General features: G+C 40.4%; 2 protein-coding genes across 3 annotated transcripts in view; both read left to right on the top strand.

Annotated features, from left to right (window-relative positions):
- Positions 1-1,925: 1,925 nt before the first annotated feature.
- On the top strand, positions 1,926-14,570 carry CLRN1 (clarin 1). 2 transcript variants are annotated; one of them, XM_069973896.1, is made up of 4 exons: positions 1,926-2,178; positions 11,906-12,085; positions 12,447-12,459; positions 14,267-14,570. In XM_069973896.1, exons 1-4 carry the CDS (start codon positions 1,926-1,928, stop codon positions 14,568-14,570), a joined length of 750 nt encoding a protein of 249 aa, XP_069829997.1. The 2 variants fall into 2 exon arrangements, with proteins under 2 accessions (XP_069829997.1, XP_069829998.1); XM_069973897.1 differs by lacking the exon at positions 12,447-12,459 and having other exon boundaries at positions 14,305-14,570.
- Positions 14,571-22,118: 7,548 nt separating this feature from the next.
- Positions 22,119-24,650, top strand: part of MINDY4B (MINDY family member 4B) — a 28,043-nt gene continuing 25,511 nt past the window's right edge. Inside the window, exon 1 of the mRNA XM_069973894.1 lies at positions 22,119-22,224. The gene's annotated coding sequence lies outside the window, so the exon portion shown is untranslated. The remainder of the gene's footprint in view (positions 22,225-24,650) is intronic.

Below are 24,650 nucleotides of genomic sequence, written 5' to 3'. Positions count from 1 at the left end.
GAGGTATGCAGTGTCCCAGAACAGCCCCTCTCATGCTCACACTTTCATTACAACCAGTTCTGTTCTGGACAGCTATGGTCCACTGCAAACTGTGTGTATTGTGTTACCCTTCTCAGTATTCAGATCTGCTATTCCATTCATTTATTGCATGTATATTCAGGTATCAGTGTCTAATGGTATTATGTCACCCCCCAGTGTTCAAGTATGGTACTTCTCATGTATATTTCTCTGTATGTGCCTAATGGTGTGATGATGCAATGGCTGGATGTCACGTGACTGTGCCCTGCTTCCATGGTAACACCAATGGTCATTGAGCTTTTGGCTGGGGTTTACCATGTGACTTCCTGTTCTACCTCAGTCTATCTCCTGCCCCAGAGGGGATAGGGTGTGTTGCTCTGCTGTTCCTGTCAGTCAGTCTTGTCCTCCACCTTCAGGAGACAAGTTCTGTGTCTGTCCTCTCTCCCTGCTAAGAGAGAGGCCTGCATGTGCTCTGCTGCTCCAGTCCACTGGCTGTGTTCCTGTCTCAAGTCTCAAGATTCTCATCTGGGTGTCGATCCTTCAGTCATTCTTCAGTTCCTCTCATCATCATCTTCTCTAATCATCAACAGCAAGTATTTCATTCAAGTCTCATTCCACCCAGCATCTCAACTTCAGTTTCACTACTACTCCCATCATTCAGCACGCTCCTCTCACAGCCTATTGCAGCATCACCCATTACTCTACTTTATTCAAGATTGCCTTATTCCCGGTTGCATCCGGAGAGACTGTTGCTACTAGTTACCACCGTTACAATAAATATACAACTACCGTTGTTTCTGAACCTTGGCATTGGTGTGATAATTGGTGCCCTGACTAAGGACAACGAGGAATCGCATGCCCAGTATTCCCGCATGGTTAGGAGTCCGGTTTCCAGCTGTATCACCCTCGTGCCTACACCGTGACAACCCTATACCCTACAGCTGCCCCGGTTCCTGCCTGTTAGCACCATCTACACTGCGGAGTGGCCCCTAGGGGCCAGGGCATCGCAAATATGCATAGTGGGTGGCCCAGAGCAACCCACTCAGCCCGCCCAGAGCAACCCCCTCCCGTGCTGCTTAGTCTGCCCCCTCCCATGCCACTCACTATACAGCACGGGAGGGCGTTGCTCTGGACATTGAATTTATTGAATTGCAGCCGCAGAAAACTGACATTTAAGTTATTTGCGGCGCCGCATGGGATCCCGGACAGAGCGTATACGACGTGTATACGCTCCGGACGGGATCCCATAGATCAATAGGCAGTGTTCACAGGTGCATAAAGTACGGCCGTTGTTGCCGATGGCAACAACGGCTGTACTTATACATAGTTTGAACATAGCCTGAGTGTAGATACTTCTTCAATGTAGTCTCCAATGTATAAGTAATAAAAATTAGCTGGCAAAAAATGCCATAGCCTTACATAAGGATCAGCGTACACACCAGCCGGCGTGGAGATGCATGAGGCTGTAGATATAGTAAGCCTGAGACGAATGTGTACATAATCATTTCCATGAAGATTTATGGATCTCCTGGGACACTACCAGAGGATTTGTGCTTTTTCCAATAGACAGTGAATTAAAATGGGAATGTTGCCCGTTTCTGGAATTTCATCTCCGCCAATCAGCCAGAATGCATTTACTTAGAGAGGAAGCATCTATCAGGTTACACAAAGGTTCCATCTGCTGCCCGACTCATCAAGTGGAAGGGAAGAAATAAGGAATAGCACTTTGTTCTTTATTCTGGCTCATTTACTCTCATGTTTGCAGGCAGATCCTGTTGACTGCTGAGAACATACAGCTTTTTACAGGCTTGATCTATGGCTTGCTTGTATCTTGGGTGCATGTAAGTTTCCTCTCCGCACTCCAATGATAATTTTGTTTTAGATGACTGAAGACTCTCGGTGCAGCCATGCCTAAACTGCAGAAGAAAGTTCTCTTTTGTCTGGCTGGTACACTAAGCTTCGCCTGTGCCCTGGCAATTGCAGCTGCATTAGGCATTCAGCTGTGGGTAAAGGGAACTGTACTGTGCAAGACCGGAGCCCTGATAGTCAATGCTACAGGAGATGAACTGCAGAAGTTTATTGGGGAGATCGAGTATGGCCTGTTCTTTGGACAGCGAGTGAAGCAGTGTGGACTTGGTGGGAGACCTACAAAATTTTCATGTAAGTACCATTAGTGGGGTATATTCCATTTCAATTTCCATAAACATTGTTGTCAGGGACCATAGATGTGTGGAATTCTTTACGTCTGTTCCATGGATGAGGGTAATATAGATGCTATATCACTCTCCATGTATCTGTGTATGAAGGTACAGTTGTGGAATCTCATATATTTTAGTTTTAGGATTGAACCTTCCTTTTGAAAAAAGGTTGTACTGACCAATGTGGCAGATACATTATAGGATAATCACAATTGTAGTGTATTTTCAGTTATTCCCAATGGAATATAGAAAGTTACTGTATTTGAGCAGCTATACAAATGTCTCCAAAAGTCCACTTGTCTTGGAATATTGCCATAAGGTCCCTTAATACTTTTGGTGCCCATGAAATAATTGAAGAAGCGTTACAACCAAGATTCACCCATATGCCGAAATTAAAAAATCTTGTTGGTATTATTTTAGGCATCGGTGCTGCAGTCCACTATAGCAAATGTCACACTTACAGCCCGATTCAATGGTTTATTATGAGAAAAAAATTCCAAGTAGCAACTAAGAAAAAACTCTAGCCACATGGGAAATTTTGTCATAGTCTCTGATGCTTGTAACTCTTCATTCAATAGGAAACAACTCAAGAAGCTTAATGGCAGTGTGAACGTAGCCATATATCCCTCTGGCAAAACTCATATAATCGCTCTCTTAAAAGTGACAATTTTAGCAGAGGAAAGTAGAACAGTAAAAGCAATCGCCCGCTATAAAGACTATTGATTGGAATAGGAATTGCAAACTGCTGCTAAATTGGTCATTGACGGTTTGTAGTGAGCAGTCATCTGTCCTGAGGGCGTCAATAACAGGACCATATATGCAGATAGGATCTATGGACACCAAGATTTCATATATATATATATATATATATATATATATATATATATATATATATATAACATTGTCTTGCTGCAGGTTAAATATCCCTTGTGGCACTTCAGTCATTATTTATTTATTCAGCAAGTTCCAGAAGTTATGCAATGCTGGGTAACTATACACTGAGCTTAATCTGATGTAATGTGATAGGCCTTAATGAAACTCCTGTACCATGCAGCCCATCCACACACTGGAGGTATTATATTGCACTGGTATGTAATTATGTAACACTAGTAGATTATAATAATCAGATAAATAAATATATATATGTTTGTTTGTTTTTTTACTTCCCCCCCCCCCCCCCCCCCAGATTAATAACTATACTTTCAGCGTACGTCAACGGCCTTTGGTCTTTTGTCCAGTAGCTCTCTATCGTGCAATGTCATATATAACTATTGTCAGTAATATAGTATATAGTAAGCAGGGCAGTTTCTAGGTCATTTTGGCAACAGGGCGAATCTTGATAAAAGCGCTGACCCCCCCAACACACACACACACACACACACACTCAGTTCAGCCCTGGGGGAAGAAGGGGGGCTTTTAGCAAGATTCGGGTTATTAGGAAGAAGCAGTGTCTGTATTGCGGCATAGAGCAGTGCAGCGCTCCTACCAAATAATGTTCTACTGAATACAAAATCATTATACAGGAACTCTTAGGTGACGTCTTCGTTGATCTGACAGTCACTTTCCTTTTCCTCTCCATTTGGCCCAGGCCTCCATGACGGTTTCTTGCAGCTACAATTCATCTCTTTAGGACCTGCCAGACAAACATCTTAGGCTCCGCACTTTTCAAGCAACTTCCTTCCCTTTTCCCACCTACAAGGTCCCAAACTGTGTGCTGGGAGAGCAGTGTGACCTCCATTAAACTCACATACAGGATGCTGGGAAAGCTGTGTGACCTCCATTATACACTTACATACAGGATTCTGGGAAAGCTGGGTGACCTCCATTACACTGACATACAGGATGCTGGGAAAGCTGGGTAAACTCCATTACACTGACATACAAGATGCTGAGAAAGCTGGGTGACCTCCATTACACTGACATACAAGATGCTGGGAAAGCTGGGTGACCTCCATTATTCACTGACATACAGGATGCTGGGAGAGCTGGGTGACCTCCATTATACTGACATACAGGATGCTGGGAAAGCTGTGTGACCTCCATTATACACTGCCATACAGGGTGCTGGGAAAGCTGTGTGACCTCCATTACACTGATATACAGGATGCTGGGAAAGCTGTGTGACCTCCATTATACACTGCCATACAGGATGCTGGGAAAGCTGGGTGACCTCCATTATACACTGCCATACAGGATGCTGGGAAAGCTGGGTGACCTCCATTACACTGATATACAGGATGCTGGGAAAGCTGGGTGACCTCCATTATACACTGCCATACAGGATGCTGGGAAAGCTGGGTGACCTCAATTACACTGACATACAGGATGCTGAAAGCTGTGTAACCTCCATTATACACTGCCATACAGGATGCTGGGAAAGCTTGGTGACCTCCAATACACTGCCATACAGAATGCTGGGAGAGCTGGGTGACCTTCATTACACTGACATACAGGATGCTGGGAAAGCTGGGTGACTTGTAAACTTTGGTGCCAGGGCGGGGCTTATCGCGGGGGGGGGGCTTATCGGGACATATCTGGGCCTCCCTCTGTGCAGGATTCCCCCCACCAGATACTCACCTATCACTCTGCAGCCTCCAGCTCCTCTTCTGGGTGAGTCCGTCCTCTTCTGGGATCCGGTGCAGGCAGCCACCTGTCATACAAAGGCCGCCTGCACAGGAAGCCTCTGTGTATCTGCCCCGTGCTGTTTCCTTTAGCTGTACGTACGCGCAGCTAAAGGTTGCTCTGGCCAGGGGATGTGGAACTTATATTCCAAATCCCTGGGCAAGATTTGAGCATGTGCGGAGTGCGGGCCTGGTACTATCGGGTGCCGCAGGGCGCCCCCTAGCTGTGGGCGTCCCGTGCGGTGGCCCGGCTCGCCTGGCCCTAGAAACGGCCCTGATAGTAAGGTACATGCCAGGATTTTGTTCTGTTGGATTAATGGTGAATTTGATAGAATCAGACACTTTGCACTTTTATCATTTTTGCCCCTGTTTTCAAAGTATTATTTTCATGCAATAGTCAGTTTTTTGAAGTTTGTGCACTATTTGGCTATGTTCACAAAACATAATTTTTCAGTAAAGAACAGGCGCTGATTATTATGGAATCAGCGTCCGTTCTTTACTGCTGGGGCAGCATTGCATTCTTTAGGACGGGCGTTAAAATAATGTACCTGCCTATTATGTCAGGACGCTATTAACTGAACAGTGTCCGGAAATGATAGCTGTGGGTGCACATTACACTGAAGTGAATGGCTAATTGATTTGCGGGTACACCCGACACTGCCAATCAATAGTAAAAAAGAACGTTCCTGCAGCCCATACAGAGGTATCGGCTGCAGGAACATCCTAAATGCAGCTCTGCGGCCAGCAGTTTGCTATGCGACGGACGCTGTTAAACATAGTGTGAACATAGCCTTTGTGCGCAATGCTCAACGCCTTTTCAGTTTCCCTGGCATAGTGTGTATGTTTTTTTTGTTCAGATGTACGTGTCATATTTATTATGAGCAAGATGTCAGTGATTTTTGTATGACTCCACTTCATTCAATAGGTGGTGTAGAAACCACAGAACAAAAGCGTGCATTGAAAAATGTGCAAATTAATCATATAAAAATGCAATTAAAACTGGTGTAAAGAAAAAAAGTGCAAGTTGAAAAAATGGTGAACAAGTTTCAAATCATTAACCCCCAATATGCATCTACAGTATATGAAATCATAGGCACACAAAGGTTTAGTAAAACCCCAGAGACTTTAATATATGTCATATTAGGGCTCCAGAAAACTGTGAGGTTATACATAATGCCATGATATGAAGTTGTTATACACTACTGCAGATTCATGGTACACGAACGTATATTAGATAGAATGACTGTATGGTGCGTTTACACAGACAGATTTATTTGTCAGATTTTGGAAGCCAAAATCAGGAATGGACTATAAACAGAGAGCAGGTCATACAGGAAGGACTGAGATTTCTCCTCTTCTCACATCCATTCCTGGCTTTGGCTTCAGAAATCTGTCAGATAAATCTGTCTGTGTAAACGCACCATAACCCAATATAATTATACTAGCTGAAAGTGAAATTAAGCAATTCAACTCCATTTTGTACAAATCCATAATAGGGTTTCTATAGAAGTACATGTGGCCTCTACAGTACCTCTGTATGCCTCCAATTTTATCCAAAATCTGACAGAAAAAGTAATATGTTCCATCAGACTTCATCATATGTGCAAAGATAACTATTAATAGTATTAGTAAAAAGGTAACATTTATATACAATGTAAAATAAAATTGAGGATTTGTCAAGATTTTACCCTATTTTCCCATTTAGATAGTTTTTGGACCTGTATTTTACTTTCCCATATTTAGCACCAATTCCGGCCATTAAATAATACAATGAATATATCATCAACTGTTTTCCCAAATAAGTTTCTTTGAACACAATAATAAAAAAAAAAAAACTGCTCATCTTTTCAAACATAAAGATGGCTTAAATAGGTGTGTGAACATGGCCTATGATTGAGCCTGTTGATATGCACCAGTTGCGGCTGAGGTGCTCATTCTGGTGTCGGTCTTCTTATTCTTCTATGTAATTCCGTTTAGGAGTTATTTCTTCCACAGTAAATATGCTAATTAGCCCAAAAGGACTAATTAGCATATTTATTGTGGGAAAAATCCCTCTGAAACGCCACCACATAGAAGAATAAGAAGACAGACACCAGAATGATCACCTCCGCCGCAACAGGTACATATCAGCATAACCTGCTTATAGTATAGTATAGTAATTTCAGCGTCAAATCAGCAGCCAAACCCACAGCAAAGTTACTGAATATGGGCCTGGCCCTAAATTATGGCAAAAAAGGTAATGAATAGTAGCTTGGACGTGTTACTATGAATAAGTAGTCTACACTTTAATATACAATTCTTCAAAAAGCAAAAAACGCCTCTTATTATTGACTTCCACTGTAAGAATCAGCATAAAAAAAAGCTGTCTATGTTATTTTGAGTAGTGAAAAGAGACACTTCAACTGGATGAGAAAATGTGATGAATACAGGGCCATAAACGTTCGCTTTATCAAGAGTACAATGAAATGGGTGATCAGGTGACTCACCATCTCTAGCCAGAACGTTCTTTGTCTCGGTGATGTGAAAGATAATTCCCTTGAACTTTTCAAAAATTCAGCTTTGCCAAATTGTTCTTTTAAATCCTTTGTATTGTCCTTGTCCATGCAGCACTGGTCACTACAGGTTACATACAATTGCAATTTGCTTTTATCTCATAGACATTACAGACCTCCACATCATACAACATAACCATATCATATTTCTTTTATTTGTTCAATAAATTAACAATTTTTTATAAAGATATAAAATGAATGGAAGGCTGCAATCTGCCGGGTGCATTTTCAAAATTTTTCATGAAAAGCCTTTTCTGGGACTGTGCAAAACCTTAGGCCAGGAACATCCGACTGAGTTTACAAATGGCGGCATAACAAGTAACCCTGGGACTCCACAGATGCACTTACATGTCCTTAGCCTATTAAAAGTTGTGATTACTGTCTTTCTACCCTATTTCTGGCCTTTTGTGACTCTGCATTCAAGTATCCCCTATCATCCTTCTCCATTATAAAGTTTCCCCTCCTTTTTTCCAAATGCAGAAAAACATTGATCACTCATCATTACAGTCGGACAATAAAGAGGCCATACAAAATTAGAGATACAGAGCTGATTTATTCAAATGAATGCTACACCTTGTAGTGCTGCAACTGTCCATGGGTTACTTCTTGTATTTTCATTCAGAGTAAGACTGAGCTGTAATACCACACACACCCTATAGACAAGTGTGGCACTGTTTTTGGAAGTAGACATGCAGCCATGCTTTTCTAATCCTGAAAAAAAAAACCTTAAACTGCTTGGCCCAGAGGTGTGAATTGACTCTTGTGTGCACAAATACATAATTTCTAACAGGACATCCCCTCCTATCAATTTGTGCTATCAATAATTCCCCCCAGCCCACCCAAGGTCTGGTGCGTGCCTGAAATATGTAGTAATCAGCAAGTATTTTTTCAAATAAAACGTAACATAATTTATGGTCAAATCCAGCAGTGAAAGAGTCATTTCTACATAGTGGCCTCTACTGTGGCCTATAGAGAGGGCAGGTCTCCTGGGTACTTCAACATGAGACCCTTCTCCATCATGTCTGCATGTGGATTACCCTTTTTCATTATAAATAAGAATCCCAACGCATAAATAACAAGGCCGACGCATTGTTCTATTATATTATCCATAATATTCTATAAGATGGCAACAGTATACTGTTTAGCAATCCAGTCTGTTTGAAGAGAATTTTTTTCCTGGATAATATAGCCACCTTATATGTCATGGGTCACTTGTTGACACTTACACACACATATATTATATATATATATATATATATATATATATATATATATATATATATATATATATATTTGTTTTTCTATGCTGATTTGTATTATTGATGTATACTGTATATATGCAATAGTATATGGATGACATAGATGCAGTTACACATAGCAGGGGATACTCTGCAGATATTGCACAGCATAATTCCAAAGCAGAGACATTACATTTCTCCTGCTAACCAATCTATCTCTTTTAATTATACAGGAATTTGCTGGTCCTGTAAGCTTGATTGTTGTGGGAAAACCATCTGCCTCAGCTACTCCCGCTAATTCCCATCAATTTCTGGGTCATCAGTTTATTTTCAGAAAGGTCATTGACAGTCACACACACAAGACAATTATTCATTATTTTCTCGGCTGCCTTTATTTTTTTTTTCCTACTTGATCATCGAAGTCACATGTAAAATTTTAATGATGTCTTTGCTGAACTGCCAATAAAATGTCACATAGGACCGCATAAATAAAGGAATCCAATTTGCAATCCTACACCAAGCGGCTGACTACTGGCCGCCGTAAAAGGCGGAATCAGAATGATCTACTAGTGTAACGTATAAATAGCAACATAGTGGGGCAGAGTTATCAGCTGTAAAAATTATGCAATGGAACCGGACAAAGATCTGCACTATAAATCTGTTATTTCATTGTTGCATTGCAAGGAAAGAAACCTTGATTCAGCCGAAGATAAATATCAAACAAAAAAGCTATTTTTTTTAAATTAGCAAGTTTGCAAGAGAAGTGTATGTTCTTATTCCTTAAAGACAACCCCAATGATTACAATAATGATTACAATAATGATCCCATATATACCATTCATTGTTAGTGAATCCTCATAAACAGCCCCAGCAGTGACTATAACACTAGTGGCAGCACAGTCTTCCACAATAGCAGTGACAGCATAGTGCTTCACCTTAGCTAGAACAAAGTGATAGCATTCAAGGTTACTGCAGCTGTCATTGAAATCCTGGGATGCAGTACACAGTCGGCCCCCTCTAGTGTCGCTTGCCAGGCCAGCGGCCTCTGCCAGGTACTTGCCGGATACTATGGAAGAACAGGCCTGTATGCTGATCTGTAACAGGAATCTATAAGCAGTGCCAAAGGGGCTCAAACATCATAGAAAGACCTTTCATTTGGTTACGCAGAGCTATATATTATTAGAGTTATATATTTTCTCTATTTTCAACACGTTTAACATCACATTGCCTCATGATTCCAGCAGAAAAAATAGAAAGGAGGTGAATAGGATTTTTTTTTTTTTTTTTGCCAGTCATATTTTCTTGTGCTTGTGAAGCAGAGAGGAACAGTGGAAATCAATCAGGAGCGGTAGTATAGGTGACAGGGTTTCTTTTTGTCTCTCCTCCGGCCATTCTTCTTATTACATTAACCTTGTCCTGTCACCGCACAGTTAATTAACAACTTTGGCTATGCCTGACGCTGCAGTGACATCCAATAGCCCTCTATTTTGCAGAGTAGGAAGATATGTGTCTTACCTTCCTCCTCTGTGCCGGTCCTGCAGTTAGCTGTGTAATCCTCAGTCTGGAGCACCGTTAGGAGCACTGCCCCCATAGCACAGAGCTGGCCTGCTCCTTCTCATGATAATAAATGACTCTCTGGGGAAGAGGTAGTGCTCCTAGCGGTGCTCTGGACCTAGGATTATACTGCTAACTGCACTGGAACGGTTTACTGGAACAGCATTATCAGGCAAACACGTCTTCATTACAGAGAAGCCAGTGAAGACGGGTTCTGCTCTCTCCATTGTATCCTTATGGAGGGGGGAGGGGCTGAGGGAGATGAGGGAGCAGGAAGAGGTGACATGAAGGTCAGCTGTTTGTAGACTCTCTGGGCACTGTTTTAAAAAATGGCCCTGAAATAACAGTTACGCTTTAAGAAAATTGTTGGCCAAAATTCACCATTAACCTAAAGTACAATGTGTCACAAAAAAACAATCTCAGAATCTTTAGGATAAGTTAAAGTGTATCTGTTGTTATAACTTTGAAAATCTAAATCAACAATGGATGTGATATAAAGCAAGTTTGCAATTTACATTCATTATTTTTTTTCAGTTATCATGGAGAACACGGTACTTCCTGTTTTCTGACTGTTTTTTTCTCAAAAAACAGGAAACAGTCAGAAAACAGGAAGTCCTGTGTTTCCCAGGCCATCTGAGCACTCACAGAGAAGGCAGTCATGTAATTGACAGACACATTGAGCCGTGACTCTCTGTACTGGCCAGAATTCCTGTATTTAGTCTGTTTTTTTCAACCAGCACAAGTCAGAAAATCTGCCTTCAGGAGACTGGACCTGGATTTCTGGTAAGTTCTGCTTTGTTTTACAGCATGATAACAACAAAAAAATAATGAATGTATATTGCAAACTTGCTTTATATCACATCTACTGTTAATTTAGATTTTGAAAGTTATAACGACAGTGACACTTTAAAGTATCCCGGAGCTATAACCACATGAAGTGACACAGGTCAGATTTAAAATATACTGTAGGCTTTAGTCCTTAAAAGGGTTATCCAGGATTAGTTACACATGGCTGTCTTTTATCAGAAACAGCACGACTCTTGTCTCCAGTTCAGGTGTGGTTTGCAATTAAGCTCCATTCACTTCAATGGAACTAAGCAGAAAAACCCCGCCCAAGTTGGAGACACGAGTGGGGCTGTCTCTGGAAGAAAGAGACATGTTTTTGTAGCGCTGGATAACCCCTTTAAGCTCTTTTTACTTCAATGGAATTGAGTTTAGAGATGAGGGAATTTACAGTAATAACAAAGTGAAGCTCTTCATTATCTCTCCAATCTGCTCATCAGCCGGCTGACATTTAACTGACTGCTGCTCCGTGCCGCTCCTCCCGGGTGCTGGGAAAAGCTGGAACCAGTTCTGGGAAACTCCTCCCAGTTTCCTAGAACTGGACCCAGCTTTCCCAGCACCCAAGGAGGAGTGGCACAGTGAAGTGTCAGTGAATTATAAGGCAGCCGGCTGATGAGCGGATAATGAAGAGCTTCACTTTGTTATTACTGTAAATTCCCTCATCTCTAATTGAGTTGCAAATGGACACACGGGTAGTTCTTTTTCTTGAACAAAGTAGCCAAGTTTTTCTAAGCCTGGATAACCCCTCAAAGGCCAAAATGAGCCTGGTCCTGAAAATGTTAATATTTTGTGATGTGCCATGTGTGAAGTAATAACATGCAATTAAAATATATTATTTTTCTTTCCAATTGACAGTATCACATGTATTCTTTTCTTTTCAGTTTTTCCTGACTTGCTGAATGTTATTCCTGCCAGCATGCACGTCAGCGTGGTTATATTCACAACAGCGCTCATTGTGTTTGCCCTGGTGGGGACTGGCTTCTTCATGTTCAATGCCTTTGGAAAACCATATCAAACTCTACACGGTCCAGTGGGACTATACCTCTGGTGCTTCATTTCATGTAAGTGACTAATCTTCCCTGGTATGGTACAGCTGAATAGGGAGCAAGTAGACTATAGGTGTACAAGCCTATTGTGCTGAATATCAGAACTTAGGCTATGGTTAGGCTGGAGATTATACTAGTATTCCTAGGGCAGTGCTTCTAACTACAGCACACTGTCAGCACCTCGGGTAGGGCCTGGGTGCTGACAGATTCCCTTTAGATTTTAAAGGGGTTATCCAGTGTTACAAAAACATGACCACATGACTCTTGTCTCCAGTTCAGGTGCAGTTTGCAATTAAGCTCCATTCACTTCAATGGAACTGAGCAGCAAAACCCCGCCCAAACTGGAGACAAGAGTGGGGCTGTCTCTGGAAGAAAGTGGCCATGTTTTTGTAGCGCTGGATAACCCCTTTAAACTGCTGCTACCATACTGTCATCAATTCCCTCATTTATTTCCTCTTAGTCTTTTGAGGACATGACAGTTCCACTTTAATTCATTGTGATACGGCTAATACTCTCATGTTAGGAGCCAGATCTATGGCCAGAACCCCCAAAATATCATTTATGGGGTGACTTTAGGACAAAAAATACAATTTTGTAAATTTTAGGGGAGTTCCATGTTTACGTAACGCACTTTACGGTAAAACTGACATTTTATCTTTATTCTATAGATCAGTCTGAATACAGCAATATGCATGTTTACGTAGCTTTTGTAATGTTTTACTATTGTTATTAACAGTAAAACCTTTTTTTGCAAATCGGTATGATTACAATGGTCCTATTGTGACTCTTATAGCGCTTTTATTTTTTCACCTATGGGCTGTATGGGGTGTAATTTTTTGCGTCACAATCTCTAGTTTTTAGTAGTTTCATATTTGTGTAGACCGGACATATTGATCACTATTTAGAATTTATTTATAAAAATTTATTTATTTATATATATAAAATGTAATTAAAAAAATCAGCAATCCTGGAGGTTTTTACCGCTTTTTGTTCACGCTGCTTACCCTGAAGATCAGACTGCACAGAGGTAAGCAGTATACATCCTGCAATCAGGCCATGCGATCAGGACCCCCGGAAACATGCTGCGGGGGTTCCGATCATATGACCTGACTGCTGGAGGTATACTGCGGGGGTCTTGATCGGTAAGTGACAGGAGATGCTCCTGTCACTTACAGATAGACGATTGCGGCGTTTAAGGGGTTAATGGCCATTGAGGGTGAGGGCCTGGCTGCTGATAGCAGTCGGTCCTTAAACGTTAGGAAGCGAGCTCAGTTCCTGAGCTCCTGAGCCCGCCATCGTTAAGGGGTTAAAGGATTTATCCAGGATTAGAAAAAAATGGCAGCTTCCTTCCAGAAACAGCATGGTTCTAGGTTGGTTGAGATATTGCAACGCAGTTCCATTGAAGTAAATGGAGCTTTATTGCAAACTGCACCTGAATTGGAGACAAGAGTTGTGCTGTTTCTAGAAGAAAGTGGACATGTTTTTCTAATCCTGGATAACCTCTTTAATTCTGTATGTGAACTGTTAAAGGTAGCCAAATATGTGTATATTTGGCAGCTCCATAGACAATGAATGGAGTGGTCAGAACCTCCCTACAATCTGACACTTACTCTTTATCCTGTGGATAGGGAATAAATAATTTTAAATCAGAATACTCTTTTATATGGTAACTATTGGCCATGACTGGACTAGAGATTACCAGGTTATATCATGTGCATTGTGCTGCACCTAAGGTCAGTAAATGGGGTTGCATTGCAGGGCTAAAGCACACATAAAGGATGCTGTCTTAGTGTCATCTTAGGCCATGTTCACATGGGGTAAGAGACCGGCCGTTCTGTGACCCGGCCTGCAGTGTTCTGATACGGGCGCATCTATGCGTGCCCACATCAAAACTCACCACTGCACACTATGAAGCAAGTGGCCGGAGGCGCTCGCTCCATAGTGTGCACTGACATGGGTTTCTGCGGCCGCTATTCAATGAATAGTGGCCACAGAAAACTGACATGTCAGTTGTTTACGGCGCTGCTAGAGGACCTGTCCAGAGCGTATACTATGTGTAAACGCTCCGGCCAGGACCCCTTAGGCAGCAAATTAACATATTTTGCAATTGCCAACAACGGCCGTAGAGATACGAAAAAATATGTTGTGTGAAAATAGCCTTATACTGTATATAATATGTTCACACTGCTATGCAAGACGACTCACTCATATACTCATCCGTTCTTATATTACAGGTTCCTGCGGCTGTCTGGTCCTAATCCTCTTCTCCTCTGAAGTGAAGATGCATAATCTATCAGAGAAGATAGCTAATTACAAAGAAGGAGGTTTTCTATTTAAGACTCAGACAGAACATTTTGAGAGATCCTTTTGGATTGTCCTGGTTTGCACCCTTGTACATTTTTCAAACATTTTTCTAATTCGATTAGCGGGTTTTGATTTTCCCTTCTCAAAATCAAAGGAGCTGGATACAAGTTCTGGAGCAATTGATCTGATGTACTGAGATTAGTTCTGCATAAGACATGAGGAGCATGTTACCCAACGTCTTGTGGTCTGTATGCACAGCACTGCAGATACTGAAACATTCCAAGTCTCAGAACCTAGTTCTGATCTCTTCTGCCACACTGATGGCTTATCCTCGCGCAGTCAATAGCAGGAGAGCTTTAGAAGTCAAAGCATAAAGCAGGGACAGTGTTAGAAAATTCTAAGCCATTTAACTGCATTTTAAATGTAAGCCATTCATGGCAGAGAAATAAAACCCACAATAACAATATTCCTCCAAACAGGTTTCACTGCTGTTCTAGAAAAGGAGATCCCTGATGAAAATAAATAGAGAAAAAAAATATGATTTCACAGTCCATTCTGGTACATTGCAGGGAACGCTTTGGAGGGGCATTCTGGTGAAAAAAAGTAGAAATTAGAGCGTAAAAAACACATACTCACCTGGCATTGATCCCCCACCAGTGCTATTCCAATGCTGTTGGATCTGTTCTCCATGTCGACACGTAAGGAAAAGCTCAGTCAGCCAGAGGCTATGTTCACACAATGTTTTCTATGCTCCGTTTAAAATGACGTCCGTCATTTTGAGTCTTAAATAACGGACGTCATTTAGTTGCCTGGCCTCCCCATTATTCTAGTTTGGGTTACTAATTGGCCTTTGGGTGCGGCTTAATTGAAAAGTTTATTGAATTTAATAGTCAAAATGGAGAGAGAACAGTGACAAAAGAAAAATTGTGTGTGAACAACTAATAAAAAACGTCCGCTGTTTGCAAAAGACGTCCGAAAATAATGATCATGTTCATTATTTTGACGTCCGCAGCAAAAACATCCATTATTCAATACATTGTGTGCATTGGACATCCGTCTTTCCTTTAACTTTAATGCATTGCCATTGCAGTCTGTTAAATCACGGCAAAAACGGACGTTATTTTACATTTCAAAATCGATTTTCTCTATTTTTGACGTTGTGTGAACATAGCCATTTACTGGCCACATCAGTGAGCTGCCTTTGCCAGTGATCAGCTAAGCAGGAATTTCCTACATGTCAGGAAGAACAGGAAGCTCTGAGAAGCAGGGGCAGCAACTGTTGCATAGCACCAGTGGGGTGTGTGTTGTTGTTGTTGTTGTTTTACCACCTTGGTACTTTGAAATGTAACATTTACTCTTTGGAATACCCATTTAAACTATCCAGCAAAGAAAAGAGCATCAATAGGATGTCCATCATGTAGGCACTATTTTTTGAAAGCTTAACAAATTGGATATTGAATAATATAGCATATATAGCTGCGTCTCATTAACGCCTTAAACACCGCAATCTATAGCAGTCGCGGCATTTAAGGTGCTCAGTGACAGGGGGTCCCGATCGCTTGTGCCGACAGGTGGGGGAAAGTCACTTACCTCCTTGCTGTCGGTTCAGTGATCTGTGCATAGAGTCTGTTCTCAGGCAGGCTCTATGAATAGATCGCACTGACGATAGCACTGACGAAAGCTATGCTATAGTATAGCATAGATCAGTACATTCAATCTATTGATTGCATGTGTTACAGTGAAAAAAAGTGTAATAAAAAAAAAGGTTTTAAAAGTATTAAAAAAAAACCTTATAAACCCCCCTCCCAATAAAAGTTTAAAATACCCCCTTGCCCATTATAAAAATAAAAATATATATACATATATAAAAAAATAAACATATTACATATCATAGAGTGTGGAATTGTCTGATCTATTTAGATATTACATTATTGTTCCCACACGGTGAATGGCGTAAACGGGAAAAAAACACCAGGATTGCTGATTTTAATAAAATATATATCAGAAAAAAATTAATGAAAAGCGATCAAAATTTTTCTCTTACACCAATTTGATATAAGTAAAAACTAGAGATCATGGCACAAAAAATGACACCCCAGCCAGCCCTGTAGGTAGAAAAATAAAAGCGCTTTGGCTCTTAGAAGGCGCGGAGGAACATTGCATTAATTTGACCCAGACTTTTGTGCATCACAGGGCTCTGTCTTGAAGGGGTTAAAAAGACGTCCATTATTGCCGAATTATAATTGAGGCCAATGTAATGCATTTAAGTTGATGCAATGAAGGACGTCCAATGCACACAGTGTATAAAATGATGGATGTTGTCTGCACGGACGTCAAAATAATGATCATCCCAATTATTTTCAGATGTATTTTGCAAACAGCTGACTTTTTTTTAGTTGTTCACACACAGTTTTTCTTTTTCACCGTTCTTTCACCGTTTTTACTATTTAATTCAATGGACTTTTCAATTAAAGACACACCCAAAGGGCAATTTGTCCACCTGAACTAGTATAATGTATCACCAGTTGTCACTGCACTGACATGCAGCCAAACGGCAAAATAATGGACGTCATTTTAAAAATTATAAACAGGCAAGAAAAAACATTGTGGAAACATAGCCATTAGCAGACTATATCCTGTGACTATAAACTGCAACTGTTTCTAGTTATAAGATTTTTCTGTATAAAATATGTGTAGGGAATGAAACATCAATGATCATATTATTTTACTTTAATAATACTTATGGTGCGTTTACACAGACAGATTTATCTGACAGATCTTTGAAGCCAAAGCCAGGAACAGACTATAAAGAGGGATCAGGTCATAAAGGAAAGACTGAGATTTCCCGTTTTCAAATCCATTCCTGGCTTTGGCTTCAAAAATCTGTCAGATAAATCTGTCTGTGTAAATGCACCATTAAAGAGGAAATGGCCACATATTAGTGCATTTAGATGTTAGCTCTACAGTTTAAAGGGGAACCATGTTGGTCAAACCACAGATCCCTTATTAGACCTAGCTGATTTATTGTAAAATGCATTTTTTTAGAGAAATCATGGGTTTCCCATCTCTCCTAATACATTCATTTAGAAAAAGCATCTCCTGCTGATTGACAGCTCATTGTCTAGGTTGCAGACCACTCTTATAATCCTTTTACACGGGATGATTGATTGTTCGTTTTTGCACGATAACGGTCGAATTCGAACGATAATCGTACGTGTAAACGCAGCGAACGATCAACGACCAGCAATAAATCGTTTATTTTGATCTTTCAACATGTTCTCAAATCATCGTTGATCGTTCGCAAAAAATTCGCAGATAGTTCCGTGTAAACATTCTTTCAGCGATTTCACCTATGTGTGGAAAAGTACCATAAGGGCCCTATTCCACCGGACGATTATCGTTTGCATAATCGTTAACGATTAACGATCTCAAACCACCGCTATTGCGAAAGACCTGAAAACGTTCACTCATTTCCATGGAACGATAATCGTTACTTATGATCGTAATTGCGATCGTTTGTTCTTCGCTATTTATTCGCTATTGCGTTCGTATCTATTGCGAATGACCGAACGATGTCTTATTCAATGCGAACGATTTGCAATGTTTTGCAAACAAGCAACGATAATCTTAACGATTATCGTTTAGATTCGAACGATTTAACGATAATCTGAACGATAATCGTCCGGTGGAATTGGGCCCTTAGAGACTGCTCTTAAAGTAGTGGTCAGGCTCTCCGTTTTGCACTGATGTGAGGAAGGTCCTAATTTTAAAGCAAGCCCCTATTCGCCCCTTACCATGTTTTGCAAAAAAACTTTTAAAAATGAGTATGTGGCAAAAATTCTTCTTGGTAATTCCCTCTAGTTACTCCCTGTCCCACTGGACCTTATTGACGGATCTCTATTTGTGCTAAGAGAGACATTTATCAATCAAGCCCAGCGGGGTGGGGACAACTAGGAGGAGTCTGCCCAGATGGCATTTTGCCACATATGTTTTTATAACTATGGCCTGCGTTCATTAAATGTTGGTCTTTCATAATGTTGCCATGTAATAAAGAGGCTAGAACCGTGATCAGCTTCATATTCAGGGGGAAGCCACAATTGGTCATACATTATTCTTGCTGTGGCTACTGGAGGAGAAATGTAGCATTACATGTGCTTGTTGGACATCCATTTGATACATGGTCGGCTTCAGTTTACCAGAATAAGAGACTTAGTGGGAAATTTACTAAGGAGTCTAATGTGTGCAAATATTCTAATGGGGATTGGTGTGTATTTTGTTCTAATATCTTGTGACTGATTTATTAACATGTAGCACAGCCATAGTAAATGTATTTAAGTAAAAAGTCTCACAAAAAGTCAAAAATATGAAAAAATTGTGCAGTTATATTCACCTGGTAGTGACCAGACGTAAGCCAGCACCTGTTTGTGCGACTTTTTAAAAAGTCACAAATGATAAATTGGGCGCTAATCCCAGATTAAGCGAACTTTTGGGTGAATACTCAAAACAGGCAGAGTAAAAAAAAAGTTGCATCTAACAAATATTCGCCTGTCGAATACTGGTTCATAAATAGAACGTAGACCAAAAATGGGTGAAAAATCCAATTATGTACCAAAAAATAGGCGCAAAACCCTTAATAAATTTCCCCCTTAGTGAGTAGCTGTCTTCTGTGGCTTATGGAGGGGAGTCCAGATCATGGGATTATCCTGTATGACATCTATAACAAGGGACATGAACAGGAAGGCTGATGGTTCTCAGCTTCGTAGTAATGACTCAGCAACTAATGATGAATTGTAAGGTTTTATTTAGTATCCATGTACTTTAGTTGTCAGCCTTTAAAAAGTGACAAGCCACATTGCTGCACTTCATCATAACAGAATATAAAAATGCATAATATGTAATAGGGATCCCAAACTATTATGTGTCATTTGTAGTACTGGTCTTATATGGTCCCTCAGGCTCCGGGGCCCTGGTGTGACTGCACTCTCGCACTCATGTTTACTATGCCTTTGGCCATATTAAGAAACTATCGGAAGTCTGTATTCAGTGATTGTGCCAAATATTTTGGTGATGAGCATGTTTAGATAAATGACTGCATGATGCTTTTATTAGATGAAGTCTTAATTTAATAATAAAGTCAATAAATATTTAAACATATTTTTGCTGTTTTTTGTGTACTTCATTGCCTTCTTTTAGGGTTAGGGGTGAAGCATACTACCTGAGACTTTGTGGGTACATTATTATAGACACGGTTGGAAGCCCCTCTGCTTCAGTGTTAAATCTGTGTCCCCCACCCACTGTGATTTTTATAATGCTGTTTGCTTATGTAGCAGAGAGCCAAGAGGGCCAGCTGAAAGCATACCCGTCAATAACAAAAACACATGACATGTTCTAGGGACATCAGGTATATGAAAAGCCCGGCAGCATCCAGGTCAGTATTTCATGGCTTTATTGACATTTCCAGGTACAAAAAGCTTGTTGGTAGTTGCCCCTCTTTAGGGTTTTAGCAGGCCATAATCTGTTGAGGGTACTTGAAGAAGAAATAGTCCTTTGCAGAAGCAGGCATCTGGCCACAAGGGCTAGGCCCTGAGGAGAACTCGCTGGTGCAGTCTTATCAAGAACACTGACTAGTCAGGATACATTCTATAAGCTACAGGACTAAACACGACCCTCTATATATATGGGCTAGAACTCGTCTAGTCCCCCATTGGTGAACTGTGAGGCAACTGGATGTCCCATTGGTGGGAATGTTCTGGAATAGGCTTCTAGTAGGCCAGGGCAGTGGGACGTGGCTGGCAATCATATTATTGCACAAATAAACAACATAAACATACAGTACTTTATTCCCTAATGGACTTTCAATTTGTTAGTTTTACAACATAGAAACAGCATCTCTCTAGTGGCATCTTGTGGCCAAAAGTGAATACTACGGATCTGAAATAGAATACAAGAGGAGCATAGAAACATTTACCAAAACTACTTCAGTGCCCACAGACAAGATACTGTTACCTAGCAGTGGCACACCTGTTCCTGTATACTGCTTATGGTTAACAGGTTATCAAACATCACTCTCATGCGGCCAATTGGTTACAGAGTCATACGTACTGGAAGTCCATGGTGGCACATGATATGGTGGTATAGAAAAGTACATAGTACATCAGTGTCATTTAATTTCTATTTTCAACCCTCTTGGATAAAGCGTATACAGTTTATAGATCCATTGCAACATGTTAGAAGTTTTAATTTGTCCCCATCTCTGTGTCTATGAGACCTGGGCGGCCCCATAGACTTGCTTTGACACAGAGCCAGGGGTGAACATGCTAATCTGATCAGTTGTGGTCTGAGCACTCAGATCCTGACTTTTGACAGGTCTCTCTGACATATCAGACATTTAAGACCCTTTTACACATAGCAATTCTTAGCCAAATAAGCTGGTAAATATGCTAATGCCGGCTGATCGCTGGGATTGTGTGACCCTATGGCCATACATCTCTCTGTGTCAACAATGGGATGTGCAGCCAACAATAAAGGAGGATTATAAGTATGGCACAAGAATTAAAGAAAACACCAAAGAAAAAATCCCTATGTCATGCACCACTCGCCCCTTCTCTGTGGCGTACGCCAGTTCTATCCCCCGCTCACCTGATGGTCAGACAGGGGGACATGACAATGTGGGGAAGCGGTATGACCCACACTTGATTTATTAAGGAAACAGGTGTAAACCAGGCAAAAATCTACAACTGTTCTGGGCCGGTGTGGACTTCCGTGCAATGCCTGTGCCAGGACTGGCCGGCTGTACTTAGAGGTGTGCACGGGGCTTTATTTACGAGTACGCTAATCTTGATAAACATGAGTTTCTCTTTTAGAGGGGTAAAAGTGAACACAAATACCAGCTAGGTTCCACATCATCTTTATAGTCAAGTACAAGGGCATATTCCTGTAGGAAAAGCTTACCTGATCCGATCCTGTCCTAGAATATGGTTACTGGGCAGAGCCATAATATGACTGTATAGTGATTTAGCAGAAAGCTCCCGATGAGTCACAAGCCAGTGATACAGTGTACCAGTATACCTGACTCTACCATAAATGTTCAAACTAGATAGCTTAGAATTATTATTTCAATAGAGAGAGGAAAATAAACCGTGCCAGATCCCACCACAGAGTGAATAGAGGATTCATCATGCTAAACTACGACAAGCCTGGAGACCCCCATATACATGAGATTGTTGGCCAATCACATCGGCTTTAATGTTGTCTGTTTTTGCTACATTATGGTATAAACGTGTATATATATATATAAAAAAGATGGAATAAACAGTGCAGCAAAACATCACACTGTACTGGATTGCCTGTCAGATTTATGATGACAATGTTGTATTATGGGAATACCAGCCAAGCAATTGATAAACTTATCCGGAAATGATGTGACACAATAATCACAAAATACTTTAGTTTTAAAGCTTTACCTCCATGTGTGGGATAACACTCTTCAAGGGATTTAAGAAGAGCAATGTGAATCTCTGAGCCTGCTCAGTCACGTCCTTGAATGACTTTATTGCTTACATTTTGTCACGCTGCATGATTCATAGCGGAGAACAAAGACAAAACTAATAGAGTAAGTATTCCTGTAGCCATGGTGACAGTGGGAGGAACAGCCCTGCCTTGTCACTTTCAATTCACTAACATATAGTGCAACAACAGCTCCAAAGTCACTGTATTACCTATTGTATTGCATGGGAAGGACCATATAATAAGACCAGCATAGGATCAAGCCTTGTTAGACCCACAGAAGAGCTGAGGATGAAACCAATATTTTCCTAACCTAGAGTCCCACATTCCGGCCTGGATGAAGTGTGAGTTTACGTGTATGATATCCTTGACTGCACTCTTCTCTAGCATGCAATCTGCAGCCTTTCCCATGTATAATTGTAATACAGCTTTTCCGTGACAATATCATGCTCTGTTCATTCTTGTTCAATTGAAGTGTATGTGTACAGAACCAAAATCATCAATGTGCAGAAAGCATTAGCACATACACAGCACTATATATACCTTTTAACGTTCCCCTTGTGAATCATCGGCAACTAGATGGGCGTATACCCATTCAGACTGCACCTCAACTATTACCCTTATGTGTACTCCATTATCTACTTGGGTTTAAATGTGTGACACACATATACTGTATGTACTACAAAATCTAGTCACTCTTATAAATGGTGTTGTAAAAGTTATGTCATTTACTATGGTGCCAAGAGAGAACTTTTGACTGACATTTTACTGACAGCTGGCACAATTGAAGCAAGAATTACCCATGGTGTACAAAAGTCAGCACGATTATTATAAACAGATTATAAAATATTTTGGAATGATTTTCGCTTTTTTGGACTGTATCCAATGAAACAATAGACTGAAATGATGTAGCAGACCTAACCCTAAAGAAAAGTGAGGACAAACTATAAGAAATATTAAATAATAATATCTATAAGAGTATCAGTGATCGTGCAGCGTCAACAACCAATAGGTTAAACCTTGTAGATGTTTTATACAGTGCAACATAATAACTAAAACAAATCAAGGAATCACATTGTGTAAGTGACAATACATGACAACCTAAATAGTGAAGGTGTATACACATTCTATCAAGGATATAAGAAGATGTAGAGTTCTCTCTCTACATTGAAGGATTTGTACTGACCTTGTACACATGAAAAAAAAAACAAGTGATCTAACCAGAAGCTGTGTAAAAGGTATGCAAGGATAATATATACACAAACCACACAATGGTAAAACCTTGGATCTTAACTCTGTTTGTAGCTGCTGTAACATTGTGAAACAATGAGTTCACCGAGTGTTAATTATTCAGCATAGTATTCTCTATTTGCAAGCTGGATACTTTGTTACTTGCTTCTTTGTTTCTTAGTAACATAAATCTTTGTTGAAATCGAATACATTCAGATAGCCCATGTACTGCCAACAATGTGTCCAAGAATGGAGGACTGAGCTTTAGAAACTAGTCATGTGTAATGTGACTATGAAAGTTTGGAATTTGATCAGTAGAATAAGATGAATATTTCAGAAGTGATTGGACAAAAGGAAGTTCACTGTCTCCTAATATAAGAGTTGTACAGAGTTAAGAAGATGCTTATGAACTTCCACAAACAGAGACTATGCACTTCGGGGAGATATAAAGTATATCATGAAGGGGAATAGGTGAGGAGACAGGGTAATTGTCTTGTGGTATTGTCTCCGACAAACTGTTTTTTCCACACTCTGTTTTCATTGATAGTTTCTGGGACAATATTTAAAACCTTGACAACCTATACAACACAGAACTTACTGTAACAGTTTCTCATCTGCTACCTTCTGGGGAAACAACTGTGTTGCAGTCAAGGTATGTCCGAAGCGATGTCACATTGCAGTATTGTCACCTGGCTGCCCAAACGCTTGGCATTTGAATCCCTGTGGCTGCAGAAGTTGGATACAGGCCTAGGGAGTCCTGGAAAACATGGGTACAGCCATAAGCAGCCCTAGAGCCGCATTTACCTTCTGCAGCCATGGGGAATCAAATACCGAGTGTTTGGGCTGCCGAGAACGCTGCCGAAGCTGAAAAGTTCAACTCCTCCACTCAACACTAGTAGTGACAGCAGGCAATCTTTCCATAAATCCATACACATATATTGTCTTCCTATAAATCCATACACATATATTGTCTTTCCATAAATTCATACACATATATTGTCTTTCCATAAATCCATACACATACATTGTCTTTCCATAAATCCATACACATATATTGTCTTTCCATAAATCCATACACATATATTGTCTTTCCATAAATCCATACACATATATTGTCTTTCCATAAATCCATACACATATATTGTCTTTCTATAAATCCATACACATATATTGTCTTTCCATAAATCCATACACATATATTGTCTTTCTATAAATCCGTACACATAAATCGTCTTTCCATAAATCCAAACACATATATTGTCTTTCTAGAAATCCATACACATATATTGTCTTTCTATAAATCCATACACATATATTGTCTTTCTATATAGCCATACACATATATTGTCTTTCTATAAATCCTTACACATATATTGTCTTTTCATAAATCCATACACATATATTGTCTTTCTATAAATCCATACACATATATTGTCTTTCTATAAATCCTTACACATATATTGTCTTTCTATGAGTGGAAATGAACTGGCACAAGGCTCAACTCAGCGCTATGGTCTGCTTGATTTAATGATTAATAGGG

The sequence above is a fragment of the Dendropsophus ebraccatus genome, chromosome 6 (genome assembly GCF_027789765.1).
Source record: "Dendropsophus ebraccatus isolate aDenEbr1 chromosome 6, aDenEbr1.pat, whole genome shotgun sequence".
Taxonomy (NCBI): Eukaryota; Metazoa; Chordata; class Amphibia; order Anura; family Hylidae; genus Dendropsophus; species Dendropsophus ebraccatus.
Note: the sequence above shows the minus strand (reverse complement) of the source record. Positions and strands in the feature narration are given on the sequence as shown.